The 27,578-nt window shown below is 38.0% G+C and overlaps 1 protein-coding gene across 2 annotated transcripts in view; it reads left to right on the top strand.

Annotated features, from left to right (window-relative positions):
• Positions 1-27,578, top strand: part of LOC112045656 (filamin-A) — a 135,599-nt gene that overhangs the window by 89,195 nt on the left and 18,826 nt on the right. For both annotated transcript variants that reach the window (XM_052881380.1, XM_052881381.1), the window contains exons 21-33: positions 6,071-6,210; positions 9,746-9,871; positions 10,947-11,067; positions 13,951-14,024; positions 19,841-19,997; positions 21,250-21,458; positions 21,927-22,106; positions 22,836-22,910; positions 23,829-23,988; positions 24,968-25,116; positions 25,662-25,734; positions 26,301-26,468; positions 27,206-27,375. In XM_052881380.1, the coding sequence (XP_052737340.1) occupies positions 6,071-6,210; positions 9,746-9,871; positions 10,947-11,067; positions 13,951-14,024; positions 19,841-19,997; positions 21,250-21,458; positions 21,927-22,106; positions 22,836-22,910; positions 23,829-23,988; positions 24,968-25,116; positions 25,662-25,734; positions 26,301-26,468; positions 27,206-27,375 (1,802 nt within the window). The remainder of the gene's footprint in view (positions 1-6,070; positions 6,211-9,745; positions 9,872-10,946; positions 11,068-13,950; positions 14,025-19,840; positions 19,998-21,249; positions 21,459-21,926; positions 22,107-22,835; positions 22,911-23,828; positions 23,989-24,967; positions 25,117-25,661; positions 25,735-26,300; positions 26,469-27,205; positions 27,376-27,578) is intronic.

Below are 27,578 nucleotides of genomic sequence, written 5' to 3'. Positions count from 1 at the left end.
GTTGAATTTTTCACAAATCCCGCGGGAACCATGGATTTGTCCGGGATGAAAAGTAGCCATGTATGTGTCAATCCAGAGTAGCGGAGTTTGTTACTCCGCTACTTCTGAAGCGATTTGGCTGAAATTTGGATTTTACTCTGGATTGACACATACATGGCTACTTTTCATCCCGGACAAATCCATGGTTCCCGCGGGATTTGTGAAAAATTAAATTCGACGCGGACGAAGTCGCGGGCATCTGCTAGTAATGTTATAAATAAACGAGGTATGCACGTGACTTGACTTTTTTTGACTTTCAAAAGTGCTTGTAAACTAAGCCTACTAAATGAATTTTGAACTCTAACGTCCTACGCATGCACTTAAAGCTATATTGTTTTATGATATAGTTAATTAAACTGATTGAGTCAGAGTAAATAATTAATTAATGTTGTTTCTAATAGAAGATAAATTGGAAGTATTTCTGACAATTTACTTTTGAAAACGTTCACAGTAACAACTTCCATCAATTGACTCTGAACGAATACGAATAGGATTGATGGACTATAAAAATACAACCCATGTGGCAAATTCATAGCTCCAATACGTCACAGAAAACTTATGTAGGTACAAGACCATGCATTGATATGTCTGTAAGACCATAAATCATATATACAATATCTATACAAATATTATAGAGGTAAACTTTGTGTTTGTGAGGTTACAAGATGTATCTGGATATACTGAACTGATTTTGAAAAATCTTTTAACAAAATAAATCGTTATTTTATTAAAAGATTTTTCGCATTCCCATAGAAACGAGAACTGCGTGGGTGAAACCGCAAAGCGTCTCCTAGTGTAATTTATACTAATCTATACTAATATTATGAAGCTGAAGAGTTTGTTTGTTTGAACGCGCTAATCTCTGGAACTACTGGTCCGATTTGAAAAATTCTTTCAGTGTTAGATACCCCATTTATCGAGGAAGGCCTATTATCCCTGTATTCGCAGATACACGCGAGTGAAACCGCGCGGAGTCAGCTAGTGTAATGATATTATAGAATATGCGCACACCTTAAAACAATATTTTCCGACATTAATTAGTTCACGTTTTCGTCGCTGTCCCAATGATGACGTCCGGAGAGACGAGATTGAAAAACGTAAATTACATCGCGAATATCTTGCCGACGTGTTTTGACTGCTACGTCGCTGTATTCGGGATCTAATAAACATCACTAAAGCAATTTTAAATCAAATATAAACATGGTACGGAGCCGCGTTAGTAAATACTACCACAGAAAACATAATTATGTACAAGTACAGAAGATTCACTCCGCAACGTCATTAAAATAAATAACGACTCTCGCTACGACACAATAAGGCGCAATTCAGTTCGAACAAAATTATTAGCATGCCGTTTTTTATATTTATTACATCTACTCAAACAACGTTAGGGTTGTCTTCAAATAAAAAATACTTACTACAAGATTTAACGCGCGGCGATGTTCGCATACCTTATTGATAAAAAATTATTGGACTAACAATACATCAATACATAACTTTTTAAATATTCAGCAACATTACGTAATGCAAAAAAAAATTTGAAGTATTTTACATTATTTGCCCTAGGTACTCTACAAAGATACACATACAACATACGTTACTATGTATTTTGAATATGAAACAAAGCTTCGTTAAGAATGATTGGTATAAGACTACATGGGAAGGGAAGGTATAAATTACTATACAATTCAAATAGGCGTTAAAACATTCCTACCTACCTATACTATCACAAATTTATATTATTGGGTATGTTAATCTATATCTATACTAATATTATAAAGAGGTAAAGTTTGTAAGTTTGTAAGTTTGTAACAATTTTTTGAAATTGGGTAATCTTCGGAACTACTGGACCGATTTTAAAAATTCTTTCACCAGTAGAATGCTACGTTATCGGGGAGTGCTATAGGCTATATTTTATATTTCTATCATATATAACTACTGAGATATCGCGGGTTTTCTCTTACAGGTCAGACCGAAAAACTTACTTATTCGCATGCGCTGCCTCAACCATTGCGTATAACTGAAATAAATGTATGGAGGCTTTTTGAACCTTTAAAAGTTCTACAAAAAAGTCCGCGACACCATATATCTATCTTTTATATTTTAGCAGATATAGTACCTTTAGTACTTTAATAAATTATTTAAATTTTAAACTAAGGTTTACGTCATTATTTACACAACTAAACTTAAATCCTTATCAAAATAAATTATTTAATAATCACAAGGATATTATAGAGATAAGATTTGCCCTTTACAGTATGTTAATTAGTTATATAGTTTCGGAGATAATACAAAATTTCTGAAAGTCGCAGAAATGCCGCTATATGACGCCCCGCGGTTTCAATTACGTGGTTCCCGTTCCCGTATGAATATGAGGACCAAACATAGCCTATGACACTCGCAAATAATGTAGCTTTCTATTTATAAAAAAAGGTAAAAGAATTTTCCAAATCGGTTTAGGGAAAGTGTAGGGTAGGGTAGGGTAGGGTACGGATAAGGTAGGAGTAGTGTAGGGTAGGGTACGGATAAGGTAGGAGTAGTGTAGGGTAGGGGCAAGGTAGAGATAGGGGAAGGATATGGAACGTATAGGGTAGGGCAGGAGTAGGATAGGGATAGGGTAGGGTAGGGGTAGGGTACGGGTAGGGTAGGGTTAGGGTAGGGATAAGGTAGGTGTAGGAAAGGGTTAGGGTTAGCGGTAGGGTAGGAGTAAGGTAGGGGTAGGGTAGGGGTAGATTAGGAGTAGGGTAGGATATGGTATGGATAGGTTACGGGTAGGGTTAGGGTAGGTGGGGGGAGGGAAGGGTTAGCGTTAGCGGTAGGGTAGGAGTAAGGTAGGGGTAGGGTAGGATAGGGTAGGGTAGGGTTGGGTAGGTTTATGAGCAGGGTAAGGTAGAGGTAGAGAAGTTTACATCAATTTTTACGCGGACGAAGTCGCGGGCGTCCGCTAGTAACTTTATAAACGAAAACGGGCGAGGCACGTCGCGCAGCGTGTGCAAAAGCGTACGATCCGAGACCATGTACGTTTGCGCTAAAACACGGAGTGCGCAAAGTACTACCAAGGTAGTCGCAATTTCTGTTAGGTCATCTCCTCCGAGATAGGCTGGAGGTGCGGGCTTCGAGGCGAACCTTTTGGCCCGGATAAGGTTCTGGTTCAAAAGTAAACTACTACCTTAAGTTAAGTTGTTCAAACTACATCAGGTGTCGCCACTTAACATCAAGCAATCTTAGTCAAGAGTATACTTTTTCTCTCTTTTTCCTACGTAGGTAGAAGGAAAACAAATATTATGTTGCGCTTTTACTAAAACATTGCAGCAAATCAATTCACCCACAAATATAATTTATGGTAATAGTATTAGGCCGTGTCATATTTTGAAATTAGGTCATAACACCGCGTGTTATAAAATTAGATTTGATTGTGCCTATAATTAAATTAGGCCAGATAGGTCAGATTATGTAGTTGAGGTACACTAATACAACGAATAACATTTGGCTATTTTCCTTTTTTGCAAATAATTATAATAAAGTATAAAAAAGTTCATTTAAAAGGGTTAATTTTTTACAGTATAACTTGAAATGACAAGCTGATGTTCCATCAACAGCCTTAGCATACGTTAACGACATAAGTCTCTTATAGTGTAGGTAGGTAGTGAGATAGTTATAGTCGACCAATAGCGGCGGAATCGAAAAGATTTCGTGAGGATTTTTATTCGATTTCTCCTCGACTTTGATGTCTTTCATTCGTCTTGAAGTACATCATTAACGCATGTAACTACTACAACTAATCAAAATCAAATTGAATGTCAGTGCTTATAACAGAGCAACATTTTGCAAAACCTGCTAGGAACACTTCTTACACTGCGCTGCTCTGCGCTCGTCTATCCGAGGCATAAGTTTTAAGTCTCATGTACCTACCTACTTACTTAGATACTCCGGCAACCCGTCACAGTAGGAATAGGAATGGCACCAATACCTACTTTAAAAAGCGGTTGTAAGTTGAGAAACCCTGGAATACAATGGCTGCTTCAACGCGACGACATTAGTTATTAAACAAAAATCCCGCAAACACCTACCTAAAGTTTGACCTAGCTAAGTGTTCAATCAGATCTTCTCACCAGCTGAAATATTTCCCCTGTTCCAATGACAGTTAAAAAAGGCACAAAAATATTTTCGGATGCAATTACGTTAAGCATTCAAAACAGTTTATTGCCAAGTAATTTGCGAAGTCCATTTGCATAAAACCATTTTCTCATTCGCTCGCCAAACTAAAAACAATTTGACAAAATGATGGATAGCAGCCCATTTTGTTTTGTTGTCAGAGAACAATTGTTTTCCTGCAATTATACCTCTGTTGACTACGGTTGCCAAATATTTATTTTTTTGGGACAGTCCTGTAACGAAATTAAACACGAAAACCGAACTTCAACTATACTATCGTATCATGAAAATGTTTATATTTCTACTCACGTGAAAATATTACAAAAGAACGAATTAAATGGACCGTCTGAACGACCGAATGAATTAACTAACTTATGACCATTGCTTCAAATAAAACAGATTTAAACATAGATTTTTAGAGACAAAAAGTTAAAAATACAATATGTGTAATACCTGATTGTTTTGCTTTTATAATAAGTTACCAAAAGAAATTAGAAAAGAAAAGAATATAAATTGCTTTAAAAATAATTTATATAAATACCTAACTCAACAGGCATTCTACTCTATAATTAGTTCGCCAAAGCCACAGTATGTTTAGGACAGTTTTCAAAATTTAAGAAACCTGGTTACCTTACTTGAAACTTTCTTAAGAACTCACAACCGATTTAATAAAACTGCCATGGTTTCCACTTCGAAATATTTATGCAAATAACCATCATCTTTATATCGGTTTCGGTTTTATATTATTTCAAAATAGGCTGAGACTGTAGTACCAGTAGTTTTTTACCAAACTGTCTGTTGACTAGAACATTTAACTAAACGGAGATGTTTTTTTAAACATCAGGTGAAGAGAGTTTTGTGGTTATGAGTCCCACATGATCACACTCCCGTCCTCATAACGAAAATTTCCATGAGTATTAATTTTGCCCACAAAAAAGGGTCGAACCACACGACCATTATAATCACAACGTCAAACACTTAATTGTTCAATGGTTCAAAGTTAAAATATTAAATCCGAGGTGGTTTTTATTCAATACCTATGCCCCAAAGCGTTGCTATTATTTTGGTATTTTTAATAAAAACACTGTAAAAAAGTTATAGGTACTATTTATTAATTAATCAAATCGTCCTCATTATCATAAATATGAATTCTGCTTTTCCCTTTCTAATAAGAACAGCTTTTAGTATGCCCCTTCGGCGTCAGTATTTGTACCACATAATATGCAGTGCAAGCCAAAGCAAAAAGAAAGGACATAGGCATCTTCGAGACAAACTTGCTTTAACCTAGACCTTATTTTTGTTTTCATAAGGCACAATTGTAGTCAAGTGTAAGCCTAGCGCTACACAAATATTTTGGCTGGTGGGAGGCTTCTGCCGTGGCTAGTTATCACCCTACCGGCAAAGACGTACCGCCAAGCGATTTAGCTTTCCGGTACGATGTCGTGTAGAACCCGAAAGGAGTGTGGATTTTCATACTCCTCCTAACAAGTTTGCCCGCTTCCGTCCTAGATTGCATCATCACTTACCGTCAGGTAAGATTGTAGTCAAGAGCTAACTTGTAAAGAAGAAAAAAAATCACACAATCACAACAAAAGTTTGTTTGTATGCTTGTTTGTTTGTTCTTCTTAACAGTGCAACTATTAAACCAATTTCGCGGATCTCATCTAGTCTAATTTCATGTTAATCTAGTCTAAGGCATAACCTAGACTAGAACAATCAATCAATCAATGAATCACTCTCTCAGGCTTATCTCAGAAAATCCATGATTTTTGTGGGATTCACGTAAAACAGCAGTTTGCGATCACCTAAAGTTGTGGCCGTCCGATAGTTTAGTATAAATAAACAACACACTCAACTAATTGTTTTTGTGTAACAGGATCTCCGTGGAAGGTCGAGGTGATGGCTGGGCCGGCGGGCGGCGGCGGGGGGGAGCCCACCAGGCTCATACCTGCGCGGGTGCCTGCCGTCTTTGAGATCTCCACCTCGCCGGGCGCGCCCACCTTTAATAAAAATGAGGTAACTTTAATGACCATAACTGCGACGGCCTCCGTGGCGCAGTGGAATTACATTACGTATTTCCGCCTGGTCCGCCTGCCTGGTGGTTTTTTAATTGGTCCAGGTATGGCTGGTGGGAGGCTTCGGCCGTGGCTAGTTACCGCCCTACCGACAAAGACGTGACCAAGCGATTTAGCGTTCTGGTACAATGTCTTAAAAACCTAAATGGGTGTGGATTTTCATCCTACGCCTAACAAGTTAACCCGCTTCCATCTTAGATTGCATCATCACTAACCATCAGGTGAGATTGCAGTCAAGGACTAACTTGTTAAGAATAAAAAAAAAACATAATGGCAGAACAATTTAAGTACATCATGTTTTTGTTCTTATAAAATCACTAGGGATGTAGCTATTTCGACATCTAGAGTCTCGGGGTTTGCTAGTTCTTAGCCTTTGCCATACGATCGACTCACCACCATCTCTATCTATCTATGGAATGCTAATTCGTCTCTAAATGCTTAAAGTAGAAGATCCGTAATATAGTTTGATTAACCGATATATCGCAAAAGATTAAGAAAACTGAAATGGCAATGGGCGTGCCATATTTAGCGCAGAACAGGTTAAGGAAGGCAGAGGGTCATCTGTCAACTTACCGAAGAATACCAAGTCAAGCCGATCATTTGGAATAGTGTAACTATACTCACCTTTCGTCCAGACATTTATTATTTTTGAGAAAAAAAAATTTCTACGAACGCGAATCCGGGAAAATAGAAAAACATATCACCCTATATGCAAGTGTCAACAAATTCTTTAATTAACCATGGTAATTACGTACCTATCTATTTGTGTATCTACCTCACGTAAATGCTTATTTACTCAGATACTCTGTTCCACTTTCTAAGCAAATAGGTACACCATAAGTAATTATTATACAGCTACGCAAACGCTACATCCCAACAGCTGTTTGAGTCCGTTTCGTGTTTCAAAAAATATAAGTAGATGTAGTGTAGGTACGCCTTTGTTGCAAATCCAGACTTTCGGAGCGTCCATTCACTCTTTCAAGCAAACTGTGCAATCCAAAAAAGAAATGAAATTCAGCTTTAGAGTTCCTTCTCCTTTATCTATATCTACTTATATGTTAGAAAGCTGTTGGTTTAGTAGTAACCACAATGTATGCTTAAAACATTACGTATAGAATTAAAAATAATGTTAATTATTGGATAGAAGCAGGCGTTACTTTGCGGAAGTTCATCATGATTATATAATGAATTATTTATTTTGCTATCATCCGCGAAAAGCCGACGAATCCATGCGTGCATTTGCACGTTGTAGAGTCAACATCTCCTGATGCTCCGGTTTCGGGATGAAACGTACTTAGAGAATATTTTGTGGGTTCGTCGGTTAATTATTTGTTAGGCTGAATACCAAACCTCCATTTTTAATCAATTTGATTAATAATGGCAATAAAGTTTAAACTTCGAATAGTATTTTACAAATATAATGCCTAGCATTCATACAAATAAATCTGCGATCTGCAGGTCTCATTTTAGTTAATTAAAATAATTTAAGATAGCTTGATTTCATTACATGAAATAAAATGATTTCTAGTGTATTTTAAATGCTCAATTCCCTAGGGATAAAATCGTAGCTAAAACCGAATATTATAAATGCGAGTGCTTTAGTATTATGTATATGGATGAATAATTTATCTTTACTTTGTGTGGAAGCGCTGGCATTCTGTAATACAGGCGTCAATTTTAGATTTATTGACGGTAATATATTTCGTGGTATTATGAAATACAAAATAAATGTTACTTTTTCAAAATATATTACAAAGAAATATTTATGAACAAGAAATTAGATGGGTAGTTATGTATTAGGTATATAAAATAGAATATATAATTCATTATCATTAACCCATATTCGGAGCACGAGTCTCCTCTCAGAATAAGAGGGGTTAGGCCTTAGTCTACCACGCTGGCCCTAGCAGATTTCAAATAGTAGAGAATTAAGAAATTCTCAGGTTTACTAACGATGTGTTTCCTTTACCATATGAGACAAGTGATATTGAATTTCTTAAAATGGCCATAACTAAAAAGTTAAAGGTGCATGCCGCGGACTGGATTCGAACCTACGCTCTTCTAATCGAAGGCAGAGGTCATATGCGCTGGACTATCACGTCTCTATATAGTATAATATATAGTACAATAAATTATATGTATATAACTACGAGTAATCTATATAGCTATACTTAATATATAAAGTTGAAGAGTTTGTTTGTTTCTTTGGTTGATTGAACGCGCTAATCTCAGGAACTACTGGTCCGATTTAAAAAATTCTTTCAGTGTTAGATAGCCCATTTATCGAGGAAGGCTATAGGCTATGTATTATCCCCTTTTTCTTACGGGAACGGGTACCACGCAGGTAAAACCGCGCGGCGTCAGCTAGTAGATAATACTTAGGGCTATTCGAGAAAAGCAAATAAAGTCTATCTTTGCTTTTCGAGGATTACATCGCCAATTTTACAAAATTCAGGCTACCAGCTACTAAAATAAATGTTTTGATAGACAAACGCATTATAATTTGCTACCCCTTCCTGGGATAAACAAAGTAAACATGATCCTTTCTTTCACTAGACCATCGGGATCATAATGAAAAGCATTTTTCCTTGTCATTAGCACCCTTTTCAACACAATCACCTTTATGCTTCGATACGTTATACAAAAAACAAAAGAAGGGGTCTGCATGCCACTCCCGCTTTGTAAAATAACGACATACTAATACATTGATAGATTATATTCCCATGTGCCGAGCCGTGAATTTCCAATTTTCATTTAGTATTTTCGTGATGCACTACGTCCATGAGAATTTGTCAGGCGAAGTCATCGATGTATAAATGTTTCAAAACAGCTTTGTTTTTTATTATTATTTAGATGATGCAGTCTAAGATGGAAACTGGTTTACTTGGAAGAGGTACATAGTCAAGGGCTAAACTTGTAAAGAATAAAAAAAAAATAAACGCCAGAGACGTTTTCAATTGTATTTCATTACGGACCACCACCACCACACACTACTGAAGTAAAACTTTAGCGAAAAAAAAACCAAAGCGGCATCTCTATGCCATAACAACATCTTAATTTAAATTCTTTGTATGGAAAGGGATTGTTTCAAATTCTCTAAGAACGCCATCTACTGGTAGTATAGAATAACAAAAAGTGTTTCATTATGCCTATCCACCGATGCCAACCGGACAATGGTCCACATGGCTTATCACACCTTGCGTCAAGCTGTGGCGGTCAAATTGATGCTGTACCAGGTCCTAACATCCCGCCTATGCCCGAAGAAAGCACCGGGGGAGCAAGCTCCCCCGCGCCTTCGAAAAGGAGGCAAAGCCTCGAAGCCCGTACCCCCCATACGACACTCTCGAAAGGAGATCTCACTGCTGCCTGTAGATGGCAGCACGCATCGCCCGATTACACATAACGCATTCACCAAGTTTCTCCTCAAGTAAAGCGTGCATAAAGTTCTCCTTCTACAATTCCCATTTGTAACGCAGGTTGGTGTGACAGTGACAGCGCCGTCCCGGCGGCCGGTCACGGCACGAGTCCTGGACGTGTCGGAGAGGCCTGGCGTGTACCGCATCGAGTTCACGCCTGAGGAAGTCGGCACGCACTTGATTGATGTGAGTATACATGTTTAAATTTTTGAAAATCCTTCGACGAATTTCGCAAACTTTTGAAGTGATAACTTCGGGGACGCTTCGTAACGTAACGCGTTACGGCGCCACTCTGTCTGGCTTCCCTATCTCTCATGCATATGGCAGCAGGTTTAAGTTATAATTTCTGTCGAGCGTCTCGAGACGCACAACGTTTCTTTATTTTTTTCTTCTACTAGATACATTATGTTTGTTGCCTGAAATAGTTGTAGTTTTCTTTGAGTTATATGTTTCTGATTTTCTATACGTATATAACTATGGTGGTCAGTTAAGTGACCTTAGGTAATTTAGAACAGCACAGAACATCACACTGGAACTCAGACCTTGTAGATTTTCTGCAAAGTGTTGCTCTATCTTGGCTCTATCAAAGGCATCTTTAGTTTTATCCTATGATGCCTAATGTTACACTTAAGTACAAAAAATAGGCCATCTGCGTGCTCTGTCAACTATTAGTATAAAGATTTTCGTATATCATAAACCTACATCAATAACAACCAATATTCAGCTCACTATTGAGTACGAGTCTCCTCTCAGAATTTTTTTTTTTTATTCTTTACAAGTTAGCCCTTGACTACAATCTCACCTGATGGTAAGTGATGATGCAGTCTAAGATGGAATCGGGCTAACTTGTTAGGAGGAGGACGAAAATCCACACCCCTTTCGGTTGAGAGGAGTTAGGCTGATAGTCCACCAGGCTGGCCCAATGCGGATCGGCAGATTACACACACGCAGAAAATTAAGAAAATTCTCATGTAGGTATGCTATAGGCTTTCTCACGATGTTTTCCCTTCACCGATTGAAACACGTGATAATTAATTTCTTAAAATGCACTTAACTAAAAAGTTGGCGGTGCATGGCCTGGACCAGATTCGAACCTACGCCCTCCAAATTGAAGGCTGAGGTCATATCCACTAGGCTATCACGGCTCCGCTTTGTAAAAAGAAAACCAATAATTTCTAAAATTAATGTATAGACAACTTGCATAATTTGATTGTATGTATAGGTATTTCCAGACAATAAAATATAGTGTTATCTATTACAGGTTTCCATCGGCGATGACAAATTGGCCGCTGGTCCTCTAGTCGCCAAAGTTTACGACGCAAGCCTAATAAAAGTCACTGACGTAGGCAACGCCCTCGTCGGACAACAGTGCCAGTTCAGAGGTCCGTGTATATAATTTTTATGTACCTAGTATATATGTATATTACCCACAATATGTATAATTCGGCATTCTATATGCTTGTTCATGATAATATGATTGTTCATTACGTACCTACATTGGCAATGTGTAAAGTTTATATCAATATGCTAGCTGACACCACGCGGTTTCACCCACGTGGTTTCCGTTCCCGTATGAATACGGGGATAATATACAGCCTACAGCCTTCCTCAATATATGGGATATCTAAAAGTGAAAGAATTTTACAAATTGGATTAGCGCGTTCCAACAAACGAACTCTTTAGCTTTATAATATTAGTATAGATAAGTAGATACTTATGCCCTGATTCTTAAGGGAACAGAAACTATTCGGGTGAAACGACGGACAACTGCTAGTAGGTAGGTAATATGAAGAGTATATTGATCTATCCATTTAAATTAAATCAACAGATGCATTAAGTATTCGACAAATGTTGTCGTATTTACATAATGATTGTTCAATTTACAACAATACACTGAAAGCTATTCAGATTTAATCGGAAATATTTGGCGTACGACGAATGCTGTCTGTACATACAATGTACCTACGTACCGTATAGCAGAAGCACGCAGAAGGTTTTAAGCGTACAATCATAGACTACCGATAGGGCAATAAATAATAAGCCAAGCCAAGTAAGTACACTTATACGCTACTACATATGCATAGACAAGACGTACTTACATAGACAAGATGTGTAGGCTAGAATATAGGAATAATTAACAGGTAGGCCTGTTGTTGTTATTTAAATAATTTAAAACCAACCAAGAGGCGTGTTATTATTTAGATATTTCGTAGTAGTTGTAGACGGATTGAAGGGTAGTGAGTTAAAAAGCTTTATATCTAACGTAGGTATAATTTGAATAAAAAAATAAAGTGCTCGAATAAACAAATAGCTCCATAGAATTATTGAACTGGAATCTACACCAAGAGGTAATGGGATCGATTCCTGTCCCAATGGACACTCCTAATATTCTTTCCGATTGACTGGAAAACGGGAACAAAAAAAAATATGAGGCAAATATTCTTTAAAACATTTTTGTTTTTTAATTGAGAGTATACAATACAATACTATACAATAAGGAACAAAAGCTAACTTATCCTAATAACCATACAAATCATGCCCACGTGTAGGTAATGGTGATAAGAATACTGGCTACAACAAACAAAATTGAATAAAACTTTCACACAGAAACACTTCTTACATCTATGTTCCATACTCTGGGGAGCTTGTAAAGTTATGGCCATGATCTGTGCAGATAAATTGTTTAAACGTACAGCCTCTATTCTCCAATAACTATGCCTCAATCAGTACGCCAAGTTACGACTCCCACCTCTCATAAACTTTTGTCCTCGACTACCTACATTCAAAACCCCTACTATTGCAGTTGATAAAACCTAACTAAGAAAGTCTTTGAATGGGCAATAGGTTTCTAAATTTCTAAACAATTAAATTAATGGTATGACGTGGTTGTTTATTCACGGCAAATAATACTTACCTACTTAGGTATAGTTATAAAATCTCTCTAGCCTACTTACCTATTATCCACCGTCAGTAACTTTGACCAACTTTACCGACCCTAAAGGTCACAAAGGTCTATAAAGGCTTACTGGGCAGTAAATATTCCTTGTGACATCTTTCAAACGAAATTGAAAATTCTAGCTTTCTATCGCTTCTGCCCTAGGTGTTCAATACATACTTAATGATTAAGAACCACATGATAGGTATAGGTACCTGCTTGATCTTTCATTTCATTCATCTAGCGAGACTACAAATAATGAAAATATAATTATTACAAAGCGAGCTATGCTTGGAGTTTCTCATCGTGATCGAATCAGAAATGAGGAGATCCGCAGACGAATCAAACTTACGGACATAGCTCAGCGAGTCGCGAAGCTGTAGTGGCAATGGGCGGGGCACATAGATCGAAGAGACGGTGGACATTGAGGTCCCAAGGTGCTGGAATGACAATCCCGAGAATATCAAGCGGGTTGCAAGGAGCTGCTAGATGCTGCCGGCTCGAGACGATAAGCTTGAAGGTCCACGCAAGAGGCATATGACCAGCAATGGACGTCTACCGGCTGATAATGATTACAAAACTCCATTTTTGTCTAGTCTTGTAGTACTTACCTATGGCATAATGAAGTGCTATACCTACATAATACAAGACTTGAGCCTATCACAAACGCATTATGATCTAAATGGAAAATTCTCACAATTTGTTTTATTCATCTCACAAATTGTGTATCAGCTTCTATTCAAACCGAATACGTGGAGCGCTCAATAGAATATACCACTCACAAAGCTTGGATTATGAAACAAAAATGCCCGAAAAAGCCTACCCATTTCGATTCTCAATGTACAGATATTATTCATATTTACGGTTGACACGTTTTCGTTGTTTCAACAAACATGTATTTATAAAACGAAAATCCTCTTTCGAATTGGTATTATTCGATTATAATATTATTTTTACAAGACCCTAATTGATATTATTTTTAGGCATTCCACTTGTTTTGTTATTACATTTCAACTGAAGTAGTATAATATTTTAAAACAACTATACATAAGCTGAGCCTACAAGTTTAGTTCTTATGACAGTTAAATTTTAAGATCGATGACGTCATTTTAAATACAATATGGCGGAAGCCGAAAATAGCGATTGTGTTTCTATGCAACTGTATGTATCAAATGAAAAGGTTATTGGTGTGCACGTCACCAATAACAGAGGAAGCATTTTTTAGTCCGTTTTAAGACCTTTTTATTAAAGATCCTATTTGTTTTACAGAACACTAAAAATAAGCTGAAACAACTAATGTTGTAAATTGAAAAAATGTTTCTCTTTACAGTGGACGCGAGCGCTGCGGGTGAAGGGCAATTAGAAATTTCAATCAATGAAGGCGAAGTCCCTAATCATGTACAAGTAAGTACACCGTAAACCTAAGCAAACTTCCGTTAAGTAAACCCTGCAAGTCCCTGCTATTGACAGTGCCTAGACTTGCCTTATTAATAATTTAATAATCTATACACTCGGCGAGCAAATTAAATACCTTGAAGCTTGAAGGGACTTGTAGGTATTCACTTGGGCACAAAGAGTTCAATTAATTATTGAAAAAGGTTATCGCTGCCGTAGCGAACTTTTTAAAATATTTTTTATTGCCATTGGTTGGTCTCAAAGTCTCGGTTGTTTGCTATGGGGAAATTAATATCAAGTTAAATAAAAGAATAGATCAAAGGTGGATCTAGTATTGGATTATTTTATTCACAGCTAAACATTATTAAGACTCACTTGGGCACAAAGCGTTCAATTAATTATTGAGAAAGGTTATTGCTGCCGTAGCGAACTTTTTCTAAAATATTTTTTATTGCAATTGGTTGGTCTCAAAGTCTCGGTTGTTTGCTATGGGGAAATTAATATCAACTTGTAATAAAAAGGTACAGTATAATAAAAGAATAGGTCAAAGGTACTGTTGTGGGTACTTCGATAATAAAGTAGTTGTCATCCTAACTCTGGTTTCATTATACAACATGGTGGCAGCGGTGGGATTTTAATTCATTATTAGTGTGCAAAAACTATTATATTATCAATTTAATCGATAATTGAGTACCGTGTGTAGTCGTGAGTAGTGTGTGTAACAATGGAACATGCAAGACCACCGCCGGAGCTCAGTATGGATGGCAGCCCCGTCGGCCGGGCCGATGCTTGGAAGAAGTGGAAAACACAATTTCAGTTATTTATCAAAGCTGCCGGCGTTCACAAAGAAGATCCAGCAGTGCAGGCCAGTTTATTGATTAATTTAATTGGGCCGGATGGATTCGACGTGTATCAAACTTTTACATTCGAAGAGGAGACGGAACGCGATGACGTTGCAGTTCTGTTGAAAAAGTTCGACAGCTATTTTGGCGTAAAACCTAATATTACCTTAGCCAGATATAATTTTTTTACTAGAAACCAAACGGAAGGCGAATCTATAAACCAGTACGTCACGGCATTAAAAATTTTAAGCAAAAATTGTGGATTTTCGTCACTGGAAGAGGAACTATTAAGAGATAGAATTGTGTGTGGTATAAGAAATACCGTAGTTCGAGATCGTCTACTTCGCTCGGATGAGTTAACATTAGAAAAGGCGATAAAAATTTGTCAGGCCGATGAAATATCAATGGATGGTTCGCGTCAGTTGGAGTCTGACGTGGGAAGATCTGGGCGAGCGTCCATCGACGCGGTGCAAGCGCGCGGCAGGGACCGCGGCGCAGTCGGCCGGCGATGGAACGCGAACAGCTGTGAAAGTCGTGCGCCCGCGTCTCGTCGTGGAGGTAACGCCGCGGTCGGCCGTCGGTTCGAGCCTCGTCCTAGTGCATCGGCGCCGGCGACGCCGTGCCCTAATTGTGGGCAGTTTTGTGAATTGCGTTCACAGTGTTTTGCTGCTGGTGTAAAGTGCTACATTTGTCGTGGGCCTCATTTTGCACGAATGTGCTCAAATAAATCTAAAAAAGTGTATGATGTGTGCGCGGAAAATTACGATAAAGATTCTGATAGTGACGGTGGCGAGTCGTTTTTTGTATCTATTATTGCGAAGGCGCCGCAAGGTACCTATGCGGAGGACTGGTATGAAACACTACGCGGTGAGTGTGGCGTTGAAAAATTTAAGCTCGATACCGGGGCTGATATAAATGTTTTATCTTTAGAAAGGTTTTTGTTACTCGGATACGATGTCAGTTTAATAAACGATAAGAGTAAAATTAAACTTCAATCATACAGTGGAAATATAATTCCTATAAAAGGAATATGTGATTTAAAATGGTCGTATAAAAATATATTATATACATTGAAGTTTGCAATTGCAAGTATCAGCTGTCAAAGTGTACTAGGAAGGCAAGCATGTATCGAACTAGGTCTAGTTAAGCGTGTGTACGATATTAACTTATCAAAGTACGATCACTTGTTTCGCGGCATAGGCTGCCTTCCCGGTACGTATAGTATTGTTATTGACAAGTCTGTGAGTCCGGTAGTGAGCGCGCCGCGTAAGATACCTCTGAGTCTTCGAGACAAGTTACTGGGTGAACTAAATAGAATGCTGGAAGCGGGCGTCATAAGAAAGGTTACTCATCCCACTCAGTGGGTAAATTCTTTGGTCATAGCGGCTAAGAAAAACGGTGGTATACGGCTATGTCTTGATCCGCGTCCACTTAATTGTGCTATTCAACGCGCGCATTTTCAATTACCTACTATTAATGAGATAGCGACTAAACTTCATGGCGCTCAATATTTTTCTGTTTTAGACGCTAATTCAGGATTCTGGGCTATTCAATTAGACGATAAAAGTGCGGATTTGTGTACTTTTAGCTCTCCGTTAGGCGGCCGTTATCAATTTTTAAGACTACCCTTTGGATTGAACTGTGCGCCCGAGGTATTTCACTCGACTTTAAAACAATTATTAGAAGATTTAGAAGGGGTCGATTTATTTATCGATGATATAATTTGTTGGGGAAAAACTAAAAATGAGCACGATCAACGGCTGACGGCTTTATTAAATAGGGCAGAAGAAATTAATTTGAAATTTAATAAGGATAAGTGTAAAATTTGTGTTAGTGAAGTAGTTTACTTAGGCCATGTATTTAACAAAAGTGGCATGAAACCTGATGCGGAAAAGGTTAAGGCTATAATAAATATGCCTGTACCTAATGATAAAAAGTCATTAGAGAGATTTTTGGGGGCTACTAATTATCTCTCGAAATTTATTCCTAATTACTCAACTTATACCGTTCATCTTACTCGATTGCTTAGAAAAGAATCGACGTGGTATTGGGATGATATTCACAGTAAGGCAATTTCTAAATTGAAGGAATTGGTAAGTCGTGCGCCGGTGTTAGCTTTGTATGACGTGTCGCGACCGGTGGTGTTGTCGGTCGACGCCAGCAGCGTGGCGCTCGGCGCTGTGCTGCTGCAGGACGGACGGCCAGTGGAGTACGCTTCGCGGACACTCACGGACACACAGACTAGATACGCCCAGATTGAAAAGGAGCTATTTGCTATTGTATACGCATGTGAAAAGTATCATCAATACATATATGGTAAAAAGTCTGTAATCGTAGAAACGGATCATAAACCGTTAGAGAGTATTTTTAAGAAAGCTTTAGCTTCTAACCCCATGCGTTTGCAGCGAATGTTACTTCGATTGCAAGGCTATGATTTAATTATTAAATATGTACCCGGTAAATATATGTATATTGCTGATACATTGTCGCGTGCGCCGCTTCCCGATTCGTATGAAAGTGAACTAGATAAAAAGTTAATGTACGAAGTAAGTTTATTAATGGACAATGTTCAGATGTCGGCCAATAAGTTAAATCTAGTGAGAAGTGAAACTTCAAAAGACAAAGATCTTAATCAATTATGTGAATATATAATAAAAGGATGGCCCAAACGTAAATGCGATATTTCCGATATATTAAAGCCCTACTGGTCTTTACAAGATGAGTTAATTGTAGTAGACGGGATTATTTTTAAGAATAAATTGATTTTAATTCCACGTTCCTTAAGATCTCAAATGTTAAATATTGTACACGACGGCCATCTCGGAATAGATCGTTGCAAGAAGCGCGCACGCGAGGTATTATTTTGGCCTGGAATTACAAAAGATATCGAACTGTATGTTAAGCGATGTGCAGTCTGTCAGGAGAACTCAAATATGCAAACTAAAGAACCTTTGATTCCGATACAGATTCCTCGGCTACCGTGGAATAAAATCGGGGCTGATATATTTGAATATAGAAAGCAATATTATTTAATTTTGGTTGATTATTACTCTGGCTTTGTTGAAGTTAATTATTTAAAAAATATAACGTCAAAGTCGGTTATCACTGCAATGAAAGAAAATTTTTCACGTTATGGAATTCCAGAAATTTTATTTAGTGACAACGCCACGAATTTTACCTCACGTGATTTCAAAAAGTTTTCAATAGAATGGGGTTTTGATCACGTGACTTCATCGCCCAATTATCCCCAATCAAATGGGAAAAGTGAGCGTGCTGTGCAAACGGTGAAAAGGCTACTAATTAAATCAATTAATAGTAATAGTGACTTCTACTTAAATCTTCTAAGTTATAGGAACACGCCACGCGATAGCAACTTGAGTTCTCCCGCACAACTGTTAATGGGTCGTAGATTAAATTGTAGGTTACCTGTCCATCCGGGTCTATTAGAACCAAAACCGGTTAGTAAATGTGAATACGATAAATTGGTAAATAGACAGATAAAAAGTAAACAATATTATGATCAACATTGTAAGTTGTTGCCGGAATTAGACGTGGGGGATCAAGTAATCATTCATGATCAGGAAAAGCAAACCCGAGGTCAGGTTATCATGAAAGCCTCTGCTCCGCGTTCATATATGGTTCAAAACAGATTTGGTAGAATATATCGTCGAAACCGCAGAAATTTAAGAAAATGTGAACCTGAAGATCACCATGATTGCTCTGAACCCCTTCCCCAGCCGGGTCCAAGCACGAGCGTTACAACTGCTGCATGTAGCAGTCCTAATGCAGACTGTGCTGATAATGTGAAGGTCGAAAACAATCCAAACATTTTGCCAAAGAGAAAGGCTAAAAAGTTGTACACGGATATTCAAAAATATTTGTAATCTGTTTTTGTTTTACCTATTTTAAGTTCTTTATTATATTCCACCTTATTTTTTTTTCTTTTTGTTTGTGGGGAAAGATAATCCCTTTTAAGTTTGTTTTTATTCTTTTATTTATGGGGAAGGTGTTGTGGGTACTTCGATAATAAAGTAGTTGTCATCCTAACTCTGGTTTCATTATACAACAGGTACCTATAATAAAAAAATAGTATTGGATTGTTTTATTCACAAGTAAGCATTTATGTACCTACTTTGGATGACTTTTGACGGCCTCCGTGGCGCAGTGGTATGCGAGGTGGATTTACAAGTCGGAGGTCCTGGGTTCGATCCCCGACTGAGCCGATTGAGGTTTTCTTAATTGGTCCAGGTCTGGCTAGTGGGAAGCTTCGGCCGTGGCTATTTACCACCCTACCGACAAAGACGTACCGCCAAGCGATTTAGCGTTCCGGTACGATGTCGTGTAGAAACCGAAAGGAGTGTGAATTTCGTCCTACTCCTAACATGTTAGCCCGCTTTCATCTTAGATTACCATCAGGTGAGATGATGTAATCTAAGTATGTATGTAGTTAAGGGCTAACTTGTAGAGAATAAAAAAAAACAAAAGAAACTCTTCTATCACAAGTAAAAAGAACCCTTGGATAGACCAATAAGATTTGACAGAATAGCCTCGAGCTTCCATTATCCCATGTATCCCAGATCATCATTATTGTCAGACTATTTTTTTTAACATCCAACTTCAGGGTCAGAACTCCCTCTTTATAGGAAAGCAGAGGAGATATGGAACATAGACTCGCCATTTTCACCGCGTCTCCAAGGTTGGTTGGTGAATTTAGGGTGATAATGTTCAATTCTCGAACGACCACTATCAGATATTAATGGTAATAAGATGAACGAGACCGACGGCTATATGTAGGTACTGTCCGAGGCACGGCCACATTTCTCTACTCCAGACTGAAAAATGTTTACTGAAATTTCTTACAAGAACAAAAAGAAAAGTCTTTCAAGAGCCGAACATTATTAATGAGGCTATTAACCTAGGTTTTCCTAGTTGTACCTATAATTAACGCCTAGAATAGTAACTTATATTTACTTATTTTTTTAGGTGGTTGGTGGTGGTCGCTGCCTTGTGTTTTGGAGACCTGAAACACCAACACCTCACAGAGTGGACATAAAATTCAATGGGGAACCGGTGCCCTCGTCGCCCTTCATTTTCCACGTAGCACCTGCACAAAGGGTTACAATAGACACCTCTCAAGTTGGTAAGTTAAAAAGAACTGGCTTAAAAATGGAGTAAATTATATATCTACTTACCGCTACTACGTACCTACGCGTGAAAGTTTTTCACAAATTCCGCGGGAATCATTGATGTTCCCGGAAGAAAAAAATATATAAGTTTAATATATTAAGTAACTTCCAGTCAATGTTGAATGTGCAAGTGGAAGGACACAAGAGGTAAGAAAGGCCAAAGAAGAGATGGTTGGATTGTGTGAAAGAGAACATGTGTGTAAAAGGAGTGGTTGATGAGTTGACGAGTAATAGAGACGAATGGAAAAGATTGACATATTTTTCCGACCCCACTTAAGTGGAATAAGGGTAAGGAGATGATGATATTAAGTAACTTCCAGTCAAAATCGGTCCAGCCGTTTAACCGTTAGGTAATGGTTAATGCCAGCTTTACCGCGATCTCTGTTACCCGTCTAGAGTTAGACAGAGATAGACGACAATATGGCGGCATTTGATTAATTGTTTGATTTTGGTCACGCGCAAACATAACGTTTGCGCACTTCTATTTTTTATATTTCGTAATCACAGTGTATATGTATTGATCTATTTAATAAGAATGTTATTGGATAGAAGCAGGCGTTACTTTGCGGAAGTTCATCATGATTATATAATGATTTATTTATTTTGCTATCATCCGCGAAAATTCGGCGAACCCATGCGACAACGTCACCCAGGTCCGACAAAATACTCTCTACGTACGTTTCACCCCGAAACCGGAGCATCCTCATCCATCATCCTCAATAAATCATTATATAAGAATGTTATTATTAAATATATATATTACAGTATATTTTATTTATAGTTATAGTAATAATCTTTTAATTATTTAATATCAACGAACTTACGTTTTCTAAAAATTACTTCTGAACGAATAAATCTTAACGATGACAGATCGTACAAGTGTCAAAAATTCCCACGACAGTGACAGTTATCATGACATATTTTTAAAACCAAAACAATCAAAACTGCATTTTTTTCGTTTGTTTTGGTTTTTTACTGTAGTAAATACAAAATTAATTTCTTCAAATCATATATTTTCTAAGAATTACTTCTGAACGAATAAATCTTAACGATGACAGATCGTGAATTTCAAGTGTCAAAAATTCCCACGACAGTGACAGTGTCAAATAACATGACATTTTAAAACCAAAATAAACAAAACTGTATTTCTTTTGTTTTGGTTTTTTGTTGTTAGTAAACGGAAAATTATTTTTTTCCAATGAACAGAACTTATACCGGTCGGCGAGGTGGCATCGTGTTCAGTGCGAGTGGAAGGTTCAGGTGGTGGCGAGCTGACCGTGACAGTGCGTGGTCCGCGGGGCGAAGTGCCAGTGCGACTGACTGGGGAGGCCCTGACGGGACTCGTAGCCAGTTTCACACCCAAACATGTGGGCCCGCACACACTCACCGCGCATTATAACAACCAACCTGTGCCTGTAAGTAAAAAAAAATTAAATTAACATTTAACACAATAGTATTACTAGTGTTAGTGATCCGTGATAGCCCAGTGGATATGACCATGGTGTGGGTTCGAATCCGGTCCTGGGCATGCTCTTGATATGACCATGGTGTGGGTTACATTATATGTGACGTTCAAATCCGGTCCTGGGCATGCTCTTGTAACTTTTTGGTTGTATGCATTTTAAGAAATTAAATATCATGTGTCTCAAACCGTGAAGGAAAAACATCGTAAGGAAACCTGCATACCAGAAAATTTCTTAATTCTCTGCGTGTGTGAAGTCTTCCATTTTGCATTGGTCCAGCGTGGTAGACTATTGACCTAATCCCTGTCATTCTCAGAGGATACTCTAGCTCAGCAGTTAGCCAAGTATGAATAATGAACTAGTGCTGTTTAATAATGAACTAGTGCTGTTTTGAGACAAAATTTGTCTTGCCTTTTCCAGGGTACCCCATTTGTCTGCAAAGCCTATGACAGCAAACTAGTCAGTGTCAATGGTGGATCCTCGGCTCGCATTGGAGTACCTGTGCAACTGGCAGTGGATGCAGCTCAAGCTGGAGAGGGAAACCTTGAAATCACAGTTGCTGCAAGAGGGCTAAATATTCCTACACAAGTTCACCCACAAGTAAGAGAAATTTTATTTAATGAAAAACTTGAAAATGTTGCAATTGGCCAGCTTATATCTAGCAAGCACAGGCATTTGTTTTTTTCTCTCATTTATTTATTTATTTGTGCTTTCTCTCATGTATTTTTTAAATTTTTTATTATTAACAACATTCTTCAGTAATACAGATTATAATACAAAACACTATTAAAAATTTATAAAAAAAGAATCAACCTGACCAACATTTGAGTGCCGAAGCAAAGGTGGTCCGGGCTCCAGAGTGAGGAAACTCCTCACAATATGCGCCATCTCAAGAATCACTGCCTTCTGTATTTGACTCTTGATCCAACAGTTAAGCAAAAGCTTCTTACTGTGTTAGTCGAAGTCGCTATAAGACCATTGACTGAAACTTTTGTTACTATTAACAAAACAATAAATATAATTGTTACTATGAATAGTTTACTTTATATTTTCCATGTATTATTGACAAATTGTAGTAGCATCAAAGATTTGACTTCATTATTTATTGCATATTAAACATTTGGTAGAAAAATTTTGGATATGTCAGTATTTCTTGAAAAACAAATTACATTTTTGTTAATAAAGTAGGTTAATGATTCCTAAGCTGTTTATACAACTTGAGCCAATCATACCCTAGTTTATTGACTGCATTAATAGTAGTCTGCTACTATTAATGCAGTCAAGGTTTATTACTATAAAAGTATCAAAATATTTTTATCTTTGTTACAGGGCAATGCCAGGTTCACAGTGTCATTCACACCAACAGAAGCTTGTGAACATATAGTCAATGTTTCTTTTAACAAGGTAAATTCATTATATTAATTTTGTTAAATAGGTATTTATATAATGATTTATTTATTTTGCTATCATCCGCGAAAATTCGGCGAACCCATGCGACAACGTCACCCAGGTCCGACAAAATACTCTCTACGTACGTTTCACCCCGAAACCGGAGCATCCTCAGGAGATGTTGACTCTACAACGTGCAATTGCAAAGTACTTACAATTGCACGTTGTAGAGTCAACATCTCCTGAGGATGCTCCGGTTTCGGGGTGAAACGTACGTAGAGAGTATTTTGTCGGACCTGGGTGACGTTGTCGCATGGGTTCGCCGAATTTTCGCGGATGATAGCAAAATAAATAAATCATTATATAATCATGATGAACTTCCGCAAAGTAACGCCTGCTTCTATCCAAATAGGTATTTGTTGGCCTAGGATACCTTTGAAGGTATTTCTGGACCTCATGGCATGTAGTACCTAATATTAAAATACTTACAGTCTACAGATAAAAATAATTCTGTGTTCTGAGTGCTGCAATCTATGTTCCTCATTCTCTATATGTAACTTAATTGTGAAGACAGCAAACAGCAGTCTGAATGTCCTCTATCTAACTTGTAAAGAATAAAAAAAATAAAAAATAGTGGTGTGTCTGGGGGACTACTTTCATTAAAGAACTTAAACCACTCAAAGCTTTCTGTCTTACCCTAAAGCATAATTATATTTATAACTAGCTGACGTCGCGTGGTCTCGCCCGCGTGATTCCCGTTCCCGTAGGAATGCGGGGATAATATATAGCCTATAACCTTCCTCAATAAATGAGCTATTTAACACTGAAAGAATTTTTCAAATAGGACCAGTAGTTTCTAAGATTAGCGCGTTCAACCAAACAGACAACCTCTTCATCTTTGTAATATTAGTATAGATATAATATGTTTGGCAGATGCGTGTACCAGGATGTCCGCTAATAATAAATGTCTCCGAGGGTGGTGGGATTGGAGCCAGGGTCACTCTGCCAGGACCTGTTCCACTACACCAACCTGCCTCTCTAACCTTACATCACTCAGCTGCCACTCTTGACCAGATCGAAGTTAATGTTGAGGGTAAGGTATTTAATAGTTCTTACATAGTATGTCACTAGACTGTGGGTTAGTTATCATTATTCGAAATTTTGCTTAATAAGAAGAGAACCTTAATATATTGATATAGTATAGACAGTGTTGATTCAAACGGTCAATAGAAAATATTAAATTCTCGTCCTAGTGAGGAGAACCCATGTGGACAATAAATTTGCGTTAGGTAGCCTAAAGTTATACAGCATAATTTGGCAATATTATCCTCAGAAGGTACAACTTTAGACAACCAAACACGAAGTTTTTTTGTGTGTGTGGAAAACCTAGCATTTGTTGTCACACTGCTTTTGTGTTAAAACTTTAGTACCACCAAGTCACTTTTTCATACATTTTTTGGTTCTTTTGCAGGCGGGCATAAAAGACAGATTAGATAAATAAATATTGAACATGAATTGAACGACAGAATCAAAATTATTGAATACACATATATTGTGTGCAAGAAGCTTTGAAGGAATGACTGATGTAGCAAATGTAGTTAAGATATAAAAATCGAAAAAAAAAGTAAAAAAAAAATCGCTTTGCTATACTAACCGTCAGTCACCGTTTAACTCATGCTTTTTATCACTTTATATTTTTTATTACACTTTCAGATTATTTTACTAAATTAAACTAAGATAAAGCTCACAACACCAAAAGAATATACATACTAACATAGTCTTTAAATGTGTATCAAACCCAAATCAAACAATTTTAATATTATAAAATTATTAAACTATTTTTATATAGGCATATTTAACATACATTTTTACTCGTTTACAAAAGCTCATCCGCTTCGCCCTAACTCCTAACAATCGTAGGATGATAAGAATGACTTACAAAACAAGATTAAGTATTACAAATATAAATAAACTCTTCAATGAAAGATAAATAGATAGATTTAAAAGAGAAAGTAAGAGAGAAAGAGTTGGAGTAAGGGCGTAGCGGTGAGTTGAGAGATAGTGGGGCGTAGGTCCCAATGGCGCGTCGGTACCGGCGGCGGTAGCAGCCACTGGTGCCGGTACGTTCCGTGCCGAGTTCGTGCCACGAGCGGTGGGCGAGCATCGGCTGAATGTGCTCGTGGACTCCGCGCCCATACCTGCCAGCCCATTTCATTTGAAGGTAAGTTTACAAGGTATAATCCATCATCAGCCTATTTTAACAGCCCACTATAGGGCCTCCCTCCTTGTAGGATATGAGAATATCATACTATTACATACATACATATATTTTATTCTCATACATATATAGAGAATCTGGTCTGGGGCATACACCAACTTTTCAGTTGTGTGCATTTTAAGAAATTAAATATTCGTTCGTGAGGAAACCTGCATACCAGAGGATTTTCCTAATTCTGTCAATCCGCATTGGGTCAGTGTGGTCGACTATTGCCCTAACCCCTCTCATTCTGAGAGCAGACTCGAGCTTAGCAGTGAGCCGAATATCTGTTGATAATATACATACATTATAAAAATAAAAATAAAAAAAAACTAGCAGACGCCCCGCAATTTCACTCGCTTAGTTCCCGTTATCTTAGGAATACAGGGATATAATATCATAATCATCATCATCATCATCATATCATCATCATCATCATCATCATCATCATGTGATACTCGCCTACTAACAACATAACATCTTCTCTAATACCATACGTCTAATTACAGGTATACGACGTTACCGCCATTCGAGTTAAAGATGTCACACACGGCACTGTTGGCAAACCTGTAACATTTCTAGGTAAGAGATAAATTGCTTTCCAGAAATCCTTTAGTAGTAGGGTGCTTTGTGAATGACCTCACCCGGGGGCTGGGGCAGTACACATACATCTACAAGATCATTCATGGCAGAGAGCACATCCTTCCACTGGCTAAGAACCTTGTTAATCCCTATTGTTATTCTCTTTTTCATTCATCCTCTCTACGTGCCCAAACCATCTAAGCTTTCTCGATTTTGGTCATTACATCTTGTTTTATACATTACATTACTTACTGTCTCATTCAGCGATTCGATTTACTCGTATTTTACTTTTATACTTCTCCTGCCATACCCAATTTTCACTACCGTACATACTGTATGCACAGCGAGTCTTGCTTTTTGAGACTTCTTTTGGCTATTCATACAATACTACGTATGTGTTACGTATACGACAAATATCCAAAGGGTGAGTATCAAACATAAACGGTTGTTTAAACTACGAGTAAGTGTCAAAGTATGTCTTTTTTTTTGTGAAAATTACTAAGTTAGCAAATGTGAGTATCAATAATACTCGTATTATGTTATGTAAAGTACCCTAATTTCCATAGTGGAAACGATGGCAGCGGGACCGGGTAACTTGGAGGTGACGGTGAACGGCGGACGCGTGCCGACGGCGGCGGCGGCGCAGGGCGCGCACACGTACGCAATCAGCTTCACGCCGCGCGACCCGCGTCCGCACACCGTCGAGTTGCGGTTCAACGGAGACCACGTGCCCGGTAATTTACTTTAGTGGAAACTTCTTTAGCCACTTTTGGGATGGAGAAAAAGCACTGGACTCGTGTGACGTCACGCTAAGATACGTATGTACAGATGTGTGCACTGTGCTTGCGTGAGTGTATGAAAGCGTGCGCGTTTGCGTTACGTGTGTGTGTAAGTGTTGAATACAAAGAAGCTATATTCATAATGTAAGAAGTTTTTACTTTTGACGTGCAGTCTTAAGACTGACAGTATTTTTTTCCATTTGTAAAACATCCTTATGCACTATGTTTCGTAAATATGCCGCAGTCACAGGCTCCGCCAAAATGGAACGGAAATGGAATTTTAAGATTTGTTTCAAGATTTTTATAAATAAGATGTTATGAAGGCGCCTTCATCTTGACGTGCAATGTTAAAATTTGGCAGGGAGGTAGTTTACAGTTAGTAGATATCCGCTAAGAACGGGTTTTGAAAGAGAGCTTAAGGAGTTCACTCGTATGGGCGGACGAAGTCGCGGACTTCCGCTAGTCCACTAATATTGTGAGAATAATATTAGTGGATGAAGGCTAACGAAACTGGTATAAAGTAGTTACTTTTGCAACGTATTTACATGAGTAAATAATCTTTCACCAGTTGACTGATTCAAACTCTATAAAAGCAACAGAAATTAACTTTGCTCCCTTGGTATAAAAATAACAATTTATAATGTTTCCTCTATTATGTCGTACAGAATAACTTGAGGTGAATCATCTTTCAGGTAGTCCATTCGTGTGCCACGTGTCAGCGCCCGCGCGGGTGATTGGTGCGGGGTCGGGGGAGTCCCCGGACAAGGTGTCGGTTGGGGACGCCTACACGTTCAGCGTGGACTCGCCCACCTCGCCGCACGTCGAGGTGTTGGGCCCGGCGCGGAGACCTGTCGCTGTACAGGTAATGCTTGATGATTGTATTCAACATTTAACCCATACATATAAAAAATTGTAAACAAATAGTGTGAGTTCGTGTATTAAATTATTTGTGCAAGAGAAACACAGGAATGGCTGAACCAGTTTCATAGCAATTTTTTCTGGTAGTTACCAGACTACGGGTAAAGACCGCCAAGCGATTTAGCGTTTCAGTACTATGGCGCTTAA

Source organism: Bicyclus anynana, chromosome 4 (assembly GCF_947172395.1).
Source record: "Bicyclus anynana chromosome 4, ilBicAnyn1.1, whole genome shotgun sequence".
Taxonomy (NCBI): Eukaryota; Metazoa; Arthropoda; class Insecta; order Lepidoptera; family Nymphalidae; genus Bicyclus; species Bicyclus anynana.
This window is presented reverse-complemented; position numbering and strand designations above follow the sequence as displayed.